The sequence below is a fragment of the Rattus norvegicus genome, chromosome 7 (genome assembly GCF_036323735.1).
Source record: "Rattus norvegicus strain BN/NHsdMcwi chromosome 7, GRCr8, whole genome shotgun sequence".
Taxonomy (NCBI): Eukaryota; Metazoa; Chordata; class Mammalia; order Rodentia; family Muridae; genus Rattus; species Rattus norvegicus.
This window is the reverse complement of record NC_086025.1, coordinates 54,356,281-54,372,634: the sequence shown is the minus strand read 5'-3', so window position 1 is coordinate 54,372,634 and position 16,354 is coordinate 54,356,281. Positions and strand designations below refer to the sequence as shown.

General features: G+C 45.1%; 1 protein-coding gene across 2 annotated transcripts in view; it reads left to right on the top strand.

Moving 5' to 3' along the window:
- The window catches only part of Myrfl (myelin regulatory factor-like), a 116,668-nt gene that overhangs the window by 33,463 nt on the left and 66,851 nt on the right, over positions 1-16,354 (top strand). For both annotated transcript variants that reach the window (XM_063264422.1, XM_063264421.1), the window contains exons 2-5: positions 2,042-2,132; positions 10,781-10,848; positions 10,938-11,181; positions 11,843-11,934. In XM_063264422.1, coding sequence (XP_063120492.1) covers positions 2,042-2,132; positions 10,781-10,848; positions 10,938-11,181; positions 11,843-11,934 — 495 coding nt within the window. The remainder of the gene's footprint in view (positions 1-2,041; positions 2,133-10,780; positions 10,849-10,937; positions 11,182-11,842; positions 11,935-16,354) is intronic.

Below are 16,354 nucleotides of genomic sequence, written 5' to 3'. Positions count from 1 at the left end.
AAGGTTGGTCTTGAACTTACAAAGATCCTCCTGCCTCTACCTTTGGACTGTGTCCCCATGACCTGCTATGAAGAAATAATTTAAAGAATTATTTCAAAACATTTTAATGTGGAGGGCATTTGATTTAAGCAGTAGGACACCTTTAAGAAGTGGGTTACTGTGTTTGTTCAATAGTTGACAGGCAATTGGAATAAAGGTGGAATAAGCAGGCCTCAGAAGGGAAAGCACAGAACCAGGATTTGGGCAAACAGCGGAAATGTTTATATTATTATCCAGGGGTTTTTTTCCCCTTACTATTGTATGATTTCATCCTAAATGCCAGATTTTAAAATCTGTTCATTCAAATTATTGGTTGAAATAATCGAGTTGGTTGCTGGCTAACAACCTGCGATTCTGCCTTGCTCTGTCTGTTGAGACTGCATGCTGGACCTGCGCCTCAGCAGGTGGCTTTGCGAGAGGAGTGGCCTCAGAAAAGTCACCGGGACATGGCAGATGCTTGAAAGGACATCTGCTAAAAACTTCATACTACTGAGTCAGCTAAAGATCAATGTATGTGTCTCCATTTATTTACATCTCACCCTAAGTCCTTGGATGGAGATTTCAGTTAAAAATTATTCTAGTATAATTATTAATATGTGTGAAGATGAAAAAATGAAACTTATTAGCTAGTATGCTAAAATGAGAAACAAATTAAAAAGCATTCTTAAATATATGCTTAAGTGTTTTAGGTTTTTTGCTATTTTCAGCGAAATCCCCCGTTATATTCATCTGAACATTAGTTGGTATTATTTATTTATAGAAGAACAATTAGTTTTCATGTTTTATTTTAGTCAACCATCCTATTTGATGTTCCGACCATTTGTGATAATCAATTATTTTCTCTTGAGTTCGCTAAGTATAAAAATCATTTTCACTGCTGGCAAAAGTGTTTTATTTATTGTTATTTGTGTGTGTGTGTGTGTGTGTGTGTGTGTGTGTGTGTGTGTGGTATATGTGTGAGGGTGGTCATGTGTGTATATGGACGGTAGAAAAGAACGTTTTGGAGTGGGTTCCCTCCTTGCACCACATTTTCCAGGGGTCATATCAGGTGGTCAGGCCTGTATAGAAAGCGCCTTTTTTTTTTTCTTTTCTTTTTTTCGGAGCTGGGGACCGAACCCAGGGCCTTGCGCTTGCTAGGCAAGCGCTCTACCACTGAGCTAAATCCCCAACCCCCAGAAAGCTCCTTTTTCCTACTAAGCCATTTCACCAACCCCCAAAATGTGTTTTTTCCTTCCTCATTATGTTTTTTACACTGCATTATATATCCTTTTAAAATTCTAATAATATTCACTACAGTCGGTGAAAAATAAATGTTTTCTTTTCATTTTGTAAGTCAAGAAGGACAGAACTGTGACATGCTAGGAAGTCTAACAAAAAAGGTGAAGAGGATATTTAACTTATGTTGATCAAACTGATCAGCAAGCCATGCATGCATCCGTCCATCCATCCATCCATCCATCCATCCATCCATCCATCCATCCACTCATCCGTTATTTGTCTATCTATCCAGTAAATGATTCTTTCATGCCTTAGGTCAAAGTGGAAAATTAAGGAAGATGCAATTCCTCTCCTTAAAGGAGGAGAGGGGAAGGGGAGGGGAGGGGCAGAGGGAAAGGGAAGGGCAAGGGAGGGAGAGGGCGAGGGAAAGAGAGTTTTCAACAGTGCTCAAGACAAGCGTTCGGTGTTACAGAGGCTCAAAAACAGAGCACTACACCAGCCTCAGACAGTCAGCGGAAAGAACTTACCATCACAAATGATCAGAACGCTTAGTAGGAGGACTGGCTTAAATACAACGTAAGAACTAATTGTTCTCATACAAACAATACCAGGAAGTCTTGCTGGAAAGGGTGATCTGGAGAAACTTCTGGAGGAAGTATTTCATTGGCAAAGAGAACACACTTACAATAATAAACACATTGTAAGCCTGGGTATCCGCTTGCCCAGGTTTCAGCAGCCACTCTGAAAAGTTGTGCTTCTCAAGACTTCCACTTTTTCTTTGCAGCACACGGAGCCAGTGGCACTCTGGAGAACCCAGCCCTGGATACGAGTCTGCTTGAAGAATTCTTGGGCAATGACTTTGATTTAGGAGCCTTGTAAGTAATGGCGCCCGGCTCTCCACAGTAATGGTGCCATCCCCCCTCCCCCATCAGTAATGGTGGTCCGCTCTCCACTTGATGTATTTAAAATTGTGATATAATTGAATGATCTGGAGAGTGTTGTCTTTGCTTGTGTGGTTTTTTTTTTTTGTTGTTGTTGTTGTTTTTGTTTTTTCGGTTTTTTTAAACAAGAAATTGAGTAGAATTAATCTTATTTCTTCTATAAACCGTGGGCAAATTTCACCAGTGAAGCTACCCAGGCCTTATTTTCTCTCTCCCAAATCCTTTCCTTCACAGCAAGTTCAGTATGTCTCATAGATAGGGGGATATTGAGGTTACTGATGGGTAGGGACCAGCTTAGGCTGTTCATGACTTTCAGTGAATTTATTAATTTTACCTAGGTTGTTAAGCTCAATTTCCCTATTATACATTTTAATCATTTTTATGTTCATGAGTATTTGTGTATATGTTAGCATTTGGTCTAGGCTCCACCCCCACAGTTAATCTGGCAACAGCCAGGTGTGCCTGACTCACTATAAAAGGGGCTGCTTGTCCCTCAGCTCTCTCTTGCTGTCTTGCCTTCTTGCTCCCACTCTGTCCTCTTGCCCCTTCCCCTATCACTCCCCATTCCCCTCCCCCTCTTTCTCCACATGCTCATGGCCAGCCTCTACTTCTCTTCTCTTCTCTTCTCTTCTCTTCTCTTCTCTTCTCTTCTCTTCTCTTCTCTTTTCTCTTCTCTCTCTTCCCTTCCCTTCCCTTCCCTTCCCTTCCCTTCCCTCTCCCTCTCTCTCTCCCTCTCTCTCTCTCTCCCTCTCCCTCTCCCTCTGCCTTTCACTGCCCTACTACCCTCTCAACTCCCCTCCCCATTCCCTGAATAAATCCTATTCTATACTATACTGTCATGTGGCTGGTCCCTCAGGGGGAAGGGATGCCTCAGCATGGACCCATGGAGGCACCACCTAACCCTGTACTTGACTACACATCCACCAAAACATATTCCCTCTATCTTTTTATAAAACACAACAGTGTATCTATCTATCTATCTATCTATCTATCTATCTATCTATCTATATATATATATATATGTACATATATATGTATATATGTGTGTATATACATACATATATATGTACATATACACACATACACACACATATACATGCATATATATAGGCATGCCTGGTACCTGTGAGACTCAGAAGAGGGCATTAGATTCCTTCTAAATTGAAGTTATAGATGGCTGCAAGCCACCATATGGGGCTGGGAACTAAACCCAGGTATTCTTTAAGAACAACTAGTGCTCTTAACTGCTGAGCCACCACCTTTCCAGTCCCTCCCTGTTATATTCTAACATCTGTAGGATCTGTAGTGTGACTCTCCTATTGCTCTTGGAGTCGGCAATATCTTTTCCTTGCTCAGTCTGGAAGACTGTTTATGAATCTTCTTAACTTTTTAAGAGAAAGTTATGCCCGTGTTGTTTTTCTGCCACTGATATAGCTGCTTCAGATTTCTTTTATTTTTAACTTACATAAAGCAAACTCAATGTGCTTCAAAAAATTATAAATGTGTGTACTTGTGAGTGTGTGTGAGTGTGTGTGCACTTGTGTGACTATATGCCATGTGTGTGGAGGTGCCTTCAGAGGTCAGAAGAAAGCATTGGCTCCCTGGGGTGGGTTATGAACCACACAAGGTGGGTGATAAGAACTCCCTCTGGTCTTGTGGAGGAGTAGTAAGTGCTCTTTGCCACGGAGCCATCTCTTCAGGTCTCAATAACACTATTTGGATATACTTCTACGTTTTGGTAATCTCATAGAGGACCACTATAGTTATACTGTAGAACAGCCCCCCTAGACTCTGGTAACCATTGATTTCTCTTCTGTCTCTATAATTTCTATTCCCCCCCCCCCCCGCCAGAACATCAAATAAATGAAGCCATATGATACTTTCTGAATCTGTTGTCTTCCAGTTAGAATGCCTTTGGTCATTCCCTCATTTCTTTTATTCCAGAGAAAGACTCCTCTAAATGCTCACACCACAGTTTAGCCACTCCCAAACCCAGACATTTGGATTAGTTGCACTTTTTAGCATCTATAAATGCTATCTTATATACATTTCTATACACAGATTTTCGGTTACTTACAGTGTGCGTGCGTGTTCATGCATAGACCAGAGGAGGATGCAGTATCTTGCTCTGCCTCTCTCTGCCTTTTCTTTTGAGACATGGCCTCTCTCTGAATCTAGAACTCGTCTGGCCTCTACCAAGTCCTGGCCACCCTCCCACCTCTGCCCCCACATAGTGTGTGGGTTACAGGTGCATGCAAGAGGCTACACATCCCTTTCCAAATGGGTGCCAGGGATCCAAACTCAGTCCTCCTGTTTGTGGGAAAGTCTTCTTATCCACTAAACAATCTCTCTAGTCCCTCCGGTTAGGTTTTTGTGTAACCAAGAGTTTAAACTTCTTTAGAGTAAATATGTAGCATAAAGACTGCTTGGTCATATTGTTGTAAACGCAAATGCAACTGTAAAAATTGCCAAATATTGTCTTGTTATTATACTCTTTTATATTACCACTATAATCTATCAGTTATCCTGTTGCTTCTCTTTATTGTCTGAATCATCAATTTAAAAAAAAATGTAGCCATCTTAACAAAATGTAGCCATCCTAGCAAGTGTGTATCATTCATTGTGTTTTAGTTATGTTTGTCTAATAGGCAATGATGCTGGGCATAATTTTGTGTGTTCCTTTCCCATTTATTCAATTTTTTTGTGTGATAAATTGTCCTTAAAATCTTATGTCTATTCTTAAAAATTAGGGTTTCTTTCTTTTGGTTTAGAAAACCTAAAAAGTATTCTGGACCTAAGAATCTTGTTAGCTGTAATTTGTGAACATTTCGGTCAGCTTGTAACTTGCCATGTAGGTTTGGCTGGCCTTGAACTCATGGAGACCTGCCTGTTTCTGCCTTCTGAGTGCTGGGGTTAAAGGCAAACACCACCACCCGGCCTGTTGAGGACTCACGCCTATGTTCCTGAGAACCTGAACCCCCAGTTTTCCTTTCTTACACGGAATTGTATAGCAATTACTCCAATTTGCAACTGGAGTAATTATAGCCCTTCTAAACAATTAGGAAATTCTCCCTCTTCTTTAATTATCTGAGTGGAAGTGTGTGGGCAGATTCAGGACTACCAACATTACTTCTAGCCTGGCACAGTGGCATGCACCTGTAATCCTGACTACGTGGGAAGCTGAGGCAGGAGCTTCACAAGCTTGAATACAGTCATTTCAAACTAGGACGTCAACAATACAAACAGCATTAACAAATGCCCAGCAGTGCATGTGCGCATGTGCGTGCGGGCATACCTTTTATTCTCTGAAGGGTCTAGGGAGACCTTTTGTTTTTCGTATTAATGCTTTCTTTTCTAGTTTTCCCTGATAAATCTAGAACACTAAAGATGTATGTTTTAAATGAATTGTATGTATTTATGAGGGCAGTGACAGTACACTGAAGATATAAAACGTGCCATGATCAAATCAAATCGAGGTAATTATTACACCCATTGGCTCAAATTTTTTCTATTACTTATGGTGGGAACATTCAAAATCCTATTATTTTGAAATATGTAGTTATTTATCATCAGGCAAGGGTACTCTGCTGTGTCATAGAACATTGAGTTATTTCTCTTACTCTGCTGGACCATTGTATCATTAATCATCCCATCTCTACTCCCCAGCTCTCTTCTTAGGGTCTAGTCACTCCTCTTCCATAGCCTCTTCCTGTGAGATAAACACTTTAGCTCCCACATTTAAGTGGGAACCTAACAGTTTGGGATGAAAGATATAAACAGGAACCTAACCCAAAGGACCACCTTCTCAGGTGGAAAGTCTGGTTGTATCCTTGGGTCCTCAGGCCATTGAGATGTATCCTTGGGAATCATGGTCCTTCCTGTAGACCCATAGATATCTACCCACAACCTTAGCTACTGCTATTAAGAATCAGGCCTGGTTTTCCCAAGAGAACCCACCCTGTATCTTTGGGAGCGGGATGAGGGGCAGCTATAAGTGAGGGAGAGAGGGAGACAAGCAAATGGGTGTTTTTGAGTATAGACTGCTCTGGGCAGTAGTGATCTACACTTAAGTGCCTGTGAGATGCCATACGTTTACTTCTATGGCTCACGGATGGGAGGAGGCTGAGGTCTAGTGATGCTCTGATGAAAGCTGGGCTTACACCTTGCCTAGTGGTACCACACACATCTTTTCTTCTACACACGACTTTCAGGCTGATGGCCATTTTGAGGAATGCTTTGGAAAAACACAAAACCCGGGAAATACATTAAAAGTGTCAATAGTGATCTATGGAAAAGTCTGACTCAAGATAAAACTTGCTTATGTGCAGGCGGGTAAGTGAGGCAGTCACGTCCAAGCACGAGCAAGGAGAATCAGGCTCAGCTGTGACCTTAGGGGTAGTGGACTGGTTTGATGATCGTGATATTAATACAAGCTTATTTTACCTTACAATACAAAAGTACTATACTTTAAGTCTTGAGTATTTTACAGTACTAGTCTCTTTATGCAGGTTGGTGGTGGTTTTAACCCAATAGTTTTCTCTTTTTTGGCTTGGGCAGAGAGGAATTTCAGATCTGAGCTTACCACAGTCCTCAGTTATTTCCTCTTCTACTAAATTGCTCTTTGATTAACGGCCATTAAGAAAGGCCATCTTCAGGACTGGAGAATTGTCGCAGGAGTTAGGAATACTCATTACTCTTGCAGAGGGACCATGTTTGAACCCCATCATCCACCTGATAGCTCACAGTCATTTGCATGATAGCACAACCCTGACCAGGCACACACGAGTTACACACAGCACTCAGAAGGCAGAGGCAGGGGGATCTCTGTGACTTCAAGGGCAGTCTCAGTTACATAGTGAGTTCCAGACCAGCCAAGCCTACATATTAAGACCCTATATAAAAAAAAAGAAAAAATTACAACATCTCAGATGGATATAACATCCCTGGGTAACATTATGTTATGGAGGCACCATCAACAATAGGGCAAAATGTTATTCTGTGTACCTAATATAGCTTTGATTACGTGAGGATGTGTGGGAACTTCATAGTAGAGGAGACATCATGGGGGTGGGGACACATGGGTCACAAAGGAGTCGGTAACTGGTTTTATTTTCTTCCTGTCTTGAGTTTCGGCTTAAGCAGCCAGTGTTCTAGTTTTAGTTAGGACCTGGAGTCAGGAGTTTGTTACATTTCTGTGGCCTCTAGAGCATGGTGCTGACCCGGTTCACCTTGAATTTGTGGAAAGGGGTGAGTGCTATGTGCAATTCTGTGGGAAGAGCTTGTAAACAGCTCTATGAATTCACTGACCCATTTAATTCCTGGGTTCAAACTAGTGAAGTCCGAGGAAGCCTAGAGAGAAAACCTAGGCTAAAGCAGTGCTCCACTCTTCCCCAGCCTAAGAGGATTTGTAAAAACAAATGAAGTTGCCTTTAATAATGAGTAGCGTTAGCTTGATCTGCATTGAAAGCACGGAAGGGGAGCTCTGGTGCTCCTCACTCTGACTGCTCCCCGGATATCTACCCGGGGCGTACTGTGTAATGTCACCAGTCTTGGCTTCACTGTGGAGCAAGGATGGTCACAGCACCTCTGCAGCTGGGATGACAGACATGGATGTAAGATTTAGTCTGGTGCCAGGCTCAGACAAGATTCTCCCAACAGGGTCTCTGTCTCTAAAGCAGCAGAGGAGGAGTGGGAAGAGAGCCAGAGCCTTGCAGCTTGCAAGCAGGCTTCAGGGGGGTTGTGACATTGTCCCTGTCCTAGTTGGGGATAAGGTACAACCATGAATGAAGCACATGGATTCCTTGTCGAGAGTTTACCAAGGGTAAGGAACAGTCTGTCCTGGCAGAGCACCCAGCCCCACCTCCAGGATCGGTGATGTATTGAAGGAAACAAAAGGTAGATCTACTCTAAATAGGAGTCAGTGTAGATTTGAGACTCTCCTCAGACAATGTATTTCCATGTTGCTGACTCTTGGGGAGAGACATTTGCTTTCCCTCAGTCTTAGCACACCAGCCACCGCTGTTAGTATCTCCAGTGGGAACAGAGACAATGGCAGGTGGTCTGGAGTCCCTTAGTGAGATGAAAACACATCAGAGGAAGGTAAGAGTAGAAACTGAGGGTTGGGAAAGGTCGCCATTTCTGACGTGGTGTCAAGGACGGCCCTCAGATATGAACTCACACACGAAGCATGTTCACATGTTCATGCTGTTTATTTTTTTAAAATATTTATTTATTTATTACATATAAATACACTGTAGCTGTCTTCAGACACACCAGAAGAGGGCATCGAGTCTCATTACAGATGGTTGGGAGCCATCATCTGGTTGCTGGGATTTGAACTCAGGACCTCTGGAAGAGCAGTCAGTTCTCTTAACCGGTGAGCCACCTCTCTAGCCCTCATGCTCTGTTTTAATCTTTCATATTTATGGGGCTACAGCTCAGAAGCAGTACTGTGCTGATCTGAGCTCACTGTGGGGTTTCAGAGAGGTACAGTTGGTGAGTGTGTGAGCATGGGGGAGTCGCGGGAGGAAACTGGGAACTTGGCTGCTGAATTGTAGCTGGTCCCAGGACAGTCCTGCTTTGATGGGTGTGGGTCCTGCCTGGTGTCTCATGGAGTCAGTAGCATAGTATGCAGTCAGTAAGTCTAGGACTCCATCAGAATTGACGTATAAAGCAACACGGGCTGCTTTGGGCACAGGGCATAGAGGTATTTATGACCTCAGCTATGGAAGGATAAAGCCTCTTTGGTTTCCTCTTGCTCTGCATGGCCCACAACATCCAGAAGACTGTGTTTCTCTACTAATCCTCCAAAGGACAAAAGCAGATTGTATGTCCAAAAGCAAGGGAATTAGAATGCAAATTCATACATTTTTGTCAGCTGCTAAGAATCTCTTGAATTTTTTAAAAATAACCATCTATTCCAAAAGCTAGAGACAGTATTAGCCACTCGAAAGTCTAACATCTCTCCAGAATCCTGTTGATTTTGTCCACTTTCCAACATCTTTGGGGAGTTATGCCCTCCACAACTTAAGGTCTCCCCTGGCTGGAAGATCAGGTCTGGCAGGAGCTGACCATGCATTTCCTAGGCAGGAGAGCTGTTGGGAATTCTTCTGCATTCCTTATGTGGTTGGCTGCTCTGGCCTTAGTGCCGCAGGCTTCCTGGCAGTATCTGCTGCTTCATTGATCTGTGTCAGTTCTGTGTGCAGATCATGTTCAAAGGACGGACTTCACTGAAGAGTGATTGGGACTGACTCTTTATTTCCAGTTAGGATTACTAGAATGGGGAGGGGAGGCAGGAGAGATGGCCCAGCGGCCATTTGAGGATAACATTGATTAACAACATCTACATCTGGCAGCCGGCAACTACCTTTAACTCCAGCTCCAGAGAATCTGACACCTTCTTCTGGCCTACACGTACGCGCGCGCGCGCGCGCGCGTGTGTGTGTGTGTGTGTGTGTGTGTGTGTGTACCATTCATTCATAATACACAATCAATTTCTTCGTCATAAGTCATTTAAAGAACGTGTCCTCTCCTTATCCATGGCACATTCACTGTTCCGTGGCAGTAATAATATTCCAGTTTCTCACGTCTTAAATCTGCTCAGATGTATTCGGAGTGGAGCTGAGGAAGGGCCTTTCAGTTCAGCACTGAGATTTCTCTTTCTCTCTGCAGTGCTGGGAATTGAACTCAGTACCTAGCATGTACTAAGCAAGCTCTTTGCCACAGAGCTCTGTCTCCAGTGTCGGTATTTAGATTTGTGATACATCCTTCTGTGTTCATCCCAGCAGGCGTAGCTGTCTCTGGTTACCTGGACTACTGCCCTCCTGGATCCATTTCCTCAGAAAACAAACCTTTTCAGCTTCGGAGTGATGAATGGGGGCTTACCCAAGGGTCCAGTTGTTCCTTCTACCTACATTCTATCCTATTTCCGACTCTACCCTTCTTCTAAATTTGAAGCTTGTGGTGACCTTAGTGTCCTGAGCTTCCTCTTGGAGCTTTGGTTGATGGACGTTCTCCCTGTCAGTTCTCTCTGCCAGATCCAGGCAGTCTCTGCTAACTCAAGCCCTGTCGTCCAATCTCTCCATTCCCCCCCCCCTCAATTAACTCCTCCCTCCGCCAAGCCCCCAAATAGTGCCGGATGAAAGCAAACTTTTATCTCCTTTTGTGATGTTCCTTTTCTGGAACCCTTGAGTAACTTCCAAGAGCTTGTGATGCCCCACACTTACATGGATGGAAGACCCTGCCCTGCTTCAGTGACAACATTTACCATTCCATTGAACCTACGTTTGGAGCAATTGCAGCTCGGGCTTTAGGGACGTTTCCCCAATTCTCACAAACCCTCTCTGAAGAGGGTGTGGTAATGATTTTTATTTTGGAGGGGGCGGCGGCATCAGGGACCTGGAGAAGTGAATAGAAAAGAGAAGAGCTGGAACTTGAAGCCCAACCTGACACACTGAAGCCCAGTTTGAATTTATTTTTCCTCCCTGCCCCTGGGGTGCTGCCCACGGAGGTTTGCCTCCCGTCGGTGACTAAAACAGGACACGAAACAGAGCAAAAAGAAAAGCAATATTTCTAATCCCCAGGCAACGGCAACTCCCTGACACCCCACCCTACTCGGCGTCTGACCCACGCTCTCCTCCGCAGGTCAAAGGTGAGTCCACCCGCATAGCACCTTGCACAGGTCACTCAAGCCTGGTTGGTGAGAATGAGGCACACCCTTTGCTCCTGTCTTCCCCTCAGGTGCATGCTGCGGGACCCCAAGACCTACTGCAGGGAGGATCCCAGCTGCCTTCCTCCACTCCACCACAGCCCCCGGGCCACTGCCTGAGCATCCACCGCAGAGCATGTCTGGCAAAACCCACAGCAGCTTTCAGAACGGCTACCCGGAGTCCAGTCACCCCGCCACCTCCCACCACCAAACGGGGCCCTCCCGACTGGGGATGAGTTTCTCTTACCATCAGCAGCCTTTGTGCCACGTTCCTGGGTAAAGGATCAGATACTTGGTGATGAATCCCTCAGCAGCCACAGCTGGAGTGCCAGAAGGGACCACGGCAGCCTGTCCAGCAGGTGGCAGTGTGGAGACGTACAAAGGACCCCATGAGGACCTATGTTCCTGGTTTAGACAGGCTTCATTAAAAATCTCGGGGATTCAAGGTCCTCACCCAACAAAAAGTTAAAATGTCAGGAATATGTATAACAGTGCCAGGTGGCAGAATGAAGCGCCTCTCTCTTATGCTGCCTCCAGCAGAGGCCCTCAAGGCAGTTTGGGAACGAGTTAGGTCTTAGATAACTGTCAATCAAGGTCTTTTTTTCTTCTCTCCTCGTTCCCACCTCTATCCCTCCTTCTCTGGAAAGCCAAAGCAAGCCATTTGTGGATGTGGTCAAGTTCCACGCGAAGAGAACTCACAGACGTAAACGTACACCCGCACGTTCAGTCCGAGTCCCCTCTGCTTCGAATCTATTGCTAGTTTATCTTTCACGCAGACGCATCTTCCATTGGTTGGTATAGACTGTAGCGCCCTCCAAACCTTAAAGAACTGGAGTTAGACTCGGGGAACCAGAGAGCAAAGGTCTGGGAAGTTCAGTTTGCTTTCGTGCAACAGTAAGCAAAGATACTAACCAACCTTTCTGTTTCTCCACTTCAGAGCCTCGCTACCCCCGACAAAGAAGAGAAAGCTCTCGCAGATACAAGAGGACTCATGGGACTGCTGCGCATGGGCCCACCACTTAAGACCAAGTGAGCAAGTGTGGCTTGGTGACAAAGTCAAGGCATGAAAGCCTTGGCTGTCTCGGGAAGGCTTTTGACCTGCCTCTCAGCAGCTCTGCACAGCTGTGATCCCTCTCATAGAAGACCAACAATGGGCTGTGGGACTGTAGTCCACCTTATTGATGTATCTTTCATGCAGCCCAGTCACACAGGTGCCCCTCTGTCTCTCCCATGCAGGGAAAATGCTTTCTGTTTCAGGAGAAACGGGTCTCAGAGGGACAGGCTCCAAGCAAGCCTGGGGAAATGGTATATATACAGAGCTCTCAAGAGCCTGTTGGCTTCCTGTTTCGTTGTTGCCCACCGCCCTTTGTAGATTTATTTCGTGAGTGTGTGTGTGGGTGTGTGCATGTGTGTGTGTGTGATGTGCGATGTGCATGTGTGTGTGTGTGTGTGTGTGTACATATCCACATGTGTGTTATCTTCTATAACACATAGCACATTTTTTTGAGCTTAAAGGGATGGACTTGGGATAACTTGGTCCTTTGGTCCTTTGGTATCTGAAGTCAAACTGTTGGCATTTTTAGGAGAAGGGATAATACTCCAGGCCAACTCTGCTTGCTACTATAGACATTCCAATGTATGCAGTGTGAATCGTGCCCCAAATTCGGTATATAAATCCCATGCTCTGTCCCCAGGAGTCAGTTTTGTGAGGGTTTCCTCCAGGAATTCCCCCTCCTATTCCTGTCCTCAAACTCTCGCAATGGATGCTCTGAAAGAAGGGAACTGCTGCTTCTTACCTGCTGTGGTTGCTGCCTCTAACTAAACCCTGAGGACTCTCCCAGAGACCACTGGCTTCAGGCATGGGCATGTGCATATGTGGCTTTGTTGTTTGTGGCTGAGAACAACGACGTTACCCTCTTAGCCAAGTCCCAGATGTGGTCGTCTCTGAGAGTGTTCATGTTAGAATAGTGTGGACGTCAGTTCTATTTGAGTGGAGCTTTGAACCTCTTACTGCCTCCTTTCCTGTCTCGTTGATCTGTGAACCCCGTGGTTAGTCTTTTCTTTCCCTCCACAGAAGCACAGGTTAACATTTCCAGGGAGCTGAGGAAATGTCTGTATAGACAGACTCCTGCTCTCTTGCTTCTGACCCCACTTGTCTGAGTAAAAGAGGCTTCATGTCCTCCATGGGACCCTCTCTCTCTCTCTCTCTCTCTCTCTCTCTCTCTCTCTCTCTCACACACACACACACACACACACACACACACACACACACACACACTTTTATATGTACAAGGTGTTTTGCCTGCATGTGTGTATGTATGGCATATGTGTGCCTGATGCCTTTGGAGGTCATAAAAGGATGTTGGATGCCCTGGACCTGAAGTTGTAGGTGATTTTAAGCTACCTTGGTAGGTGCTGTGGAAACTAAGATCAGATCCTTTGCAAGAGTATCAAGTACTCTAAAGCCACTAAACTATCTCTTCAGCCTTGACTCTTCTGCGTTTTGAACATCAATAGGAAAGGGTTTTTCAGCTCTAGAGACAAGATCACACAGTCCTGTGCCCAGTGAGAGGTGTCATAACTGAACATGTCATATAGGGCGGAGACATTCCTGCTTCTTCTCTTTAGCCATTGGGGACTCTCTAAGCATGGCTTCCCTTAATTATCAAATGAGAATCATATCTTCTGTTCGTTCACCTCTGAGAGTGTTTTAAAGCAAGGTGTACGGGGTATTTCCAAAGGCATTCAGACGCAAGCCAAGGACTTTCTCCAGTAGAATTGGGTAATCTGTCCTTGGCGTGCTAGATTTTCTCTAGAGATCTTTAGATTACATGAAGGGAAGAAGGAAGTTTGCACCCGGGTTTTCCTCTTAAGAGCTGTGATACCAAGCGGATTTTTGAGGTCTTTGAACCTCAGTGTCAACACTTGTTAAGGAGACTTAGAACCCCCACCTCATAACCACTCCAGAAGCATTTGGTGGCACATCCTCAGACCTAGTCTATCAGCCTGTGATGTGTCACATAGGACTAGACCTAACAGAAAAGTAAACACACACGCCAAAAGACACGAGGCTCAGAACGTCTGTCATTGCATTCCCGGTAACTCAGATGGTTGTCAACGGCAGGTTATACAACCAGGGTTTAAGTGGTCATGAAAAACAAACGGAGGACTGCCATTTGCAGCAATAATGGGTAATGATAATGTAGCAATAATAAAAAAAAACCCATGAATATAACAGCGGGTAAAAGATGCCAACACCTATATTACTATATTTTATTATCTCTCCCACTCCCTCCTCCCCTTCTGCCTCTCCCTCTTTCTTGCCTAGCTTCCTTCTTTCTGAGGCTGGCGCTGGGGATGGAGGCCTGCACCTTGCTCATGCCCGGTAAGCCCTCTAACTACTGGGCAACACCCCTCCCTCTCATCGCATCTCTTAAACATTTCTCTATGCTGTCAGACGGCAGGACAGTGGTGGTTATTAGAAGGTGTGTGTGTGTGTGTGTGTGTGTGTGTGTGTGTGTGTGTGTGTGTGTGTGTGTCCTGGAAGGCTGATCCTGTTGATTGAGCTGATGGCAGTGATACAGTAGATCTACTTATAAAGAAGCAAAAAAAAAAAAATATGTGTGTGTGCTTCACGTCAAATAAACTTCAAAGAACTTTGTGTGAACAAGTGGCTTCTTGCCTTGGAGATGATTGAAGGAGCTGGTGAAAAGCCAAGTCTGGGGCAGTTCTCAGGTGCAGAAAGCACCAAGGGCTGGTTATTAGAGTAAGGAGAATGGGTCCCAGCATCAACCTTGAACTTCAGAGTGTGCTTGCAGTCTCCAAGACCTCGCCAGCCACTTAGCAGTTCCCTGGGAAGCTGGGACTAAACCACTCCAATTGGCCACCAGGATGGATTTTTGATGTGGAAGGACAGAAAATGCCTTTATCTTCAGTGAGATAACTCCAGCGTCATTAGCACTGAACTTCTTCCAGCGAGTAAATACTCTCTCCCCGTGAGGGCTGGAAGGATCAGAGCTGTCCTGTGGCTACATCCGGGTACACTGACCCTGTTACCCACTGTGAGCAAGAAGGAGGCCAAGTTGGTTGGCTTCCAGTCAGCACAGCAGACACAGTATTTCCCAAGGCTTCTCTGGAATAGCAGACAGTAACAATACCACAGGCAGTTATATTTAAATGCTCACGGTTCCTGTGAGTCCTCATTCTCAACTCTTTGCCATTTCCCAGAAGCATCTGGGTGCCCAGGAGTTTGAGAACCACAGCTTCAGTCCCAGTCTACTCCATTTCTCACCCAGAGAAACACGGCCTAGTACCCCATCTGATGATGCATTTCATCTCCCCGGCGGCTGCGTTTCGTCTCCTTGGTGGTGTGCAGTATAGAGGAAGCCGGTGGTGCTCCCACAGGAGGAAGTTTGGTGTTTCCACTTGGCCGATGAGGAAACTGAAGCTTGGAGAGTGGCACCATTTTCCTGGTGTTTCTCCTTTAGGAGTAGAGGTTCAATATAAAGCTCAGGACAGACTTGGACGGACAGAGAAACATTGGTGGGCTTTGCTTTGGGGATTAACGCTATGTGGCACTTGCGGGTATGAGGTTGGTATGAGGAGTTCTAGCATCACCTTGTGTCTTGGTTAAGGTTCCCATTGCTGTGAGGAGACATCATGACCCAAGGAACTCTTATAAAGGCAAACATTTAATCAGAGCTGGCTTACGGTTTCAGAGGTTCAGTCCATTATTGTGGCAGGAGCATGGCAGCCCTGTCCAGGCAGACATGGTGCCGAAGAAGGAGCTTGATCTGAAGGCAGCCAGGAAGAAGTTTGTCTTCTAGACAGCTAGGAGGAAGGTCTCAAAGCTCACCCGTACTGTGACACACTTCCTCCAACAAGGCCACATCTGTAGTGCCACTCCCTGGGCCAAGCGTATTCAAACCATCACACCCTGTTCATGTTCTCACCTGAGAAGTCGAACAACCAAAACTCATGTGTGTTAGGAGACATTTAATGCTGATATCCCAAGAAATGACATTTCCTGTGACATTTGGGATGCCGAGTGACTTGAAGCTACTCTGTTTTATGGAAGTACAAGGAAATGAAAATTGGATAGCGAAAGAAAATACAAACCCTTTCTCTCATGTTCCCCAAGCTATAGACTGTGGCACATTCTACAGCTAATATCATGATTACTAACAGCCCATAGCCGGTCTTACCAAAGACTGCTGGCTCTCTCATTCCTGATGTCAGGCAAGATGTCCATCCCCCATCCCCTTCTTCTTACAAACCAGTTCTCTTTTTGCTTCTATGTCCTCATTTTTGATGACTCAGTGATTTTCATTCATGTTTCTTACAAGAAACTGGCATCATACCAATGGCTACGCCACTGAAGAAAATGTCCACCCTCTCCTATTGACCACTCTCAACCATATACATTCTGTGCGCTACATCCCATTCCATG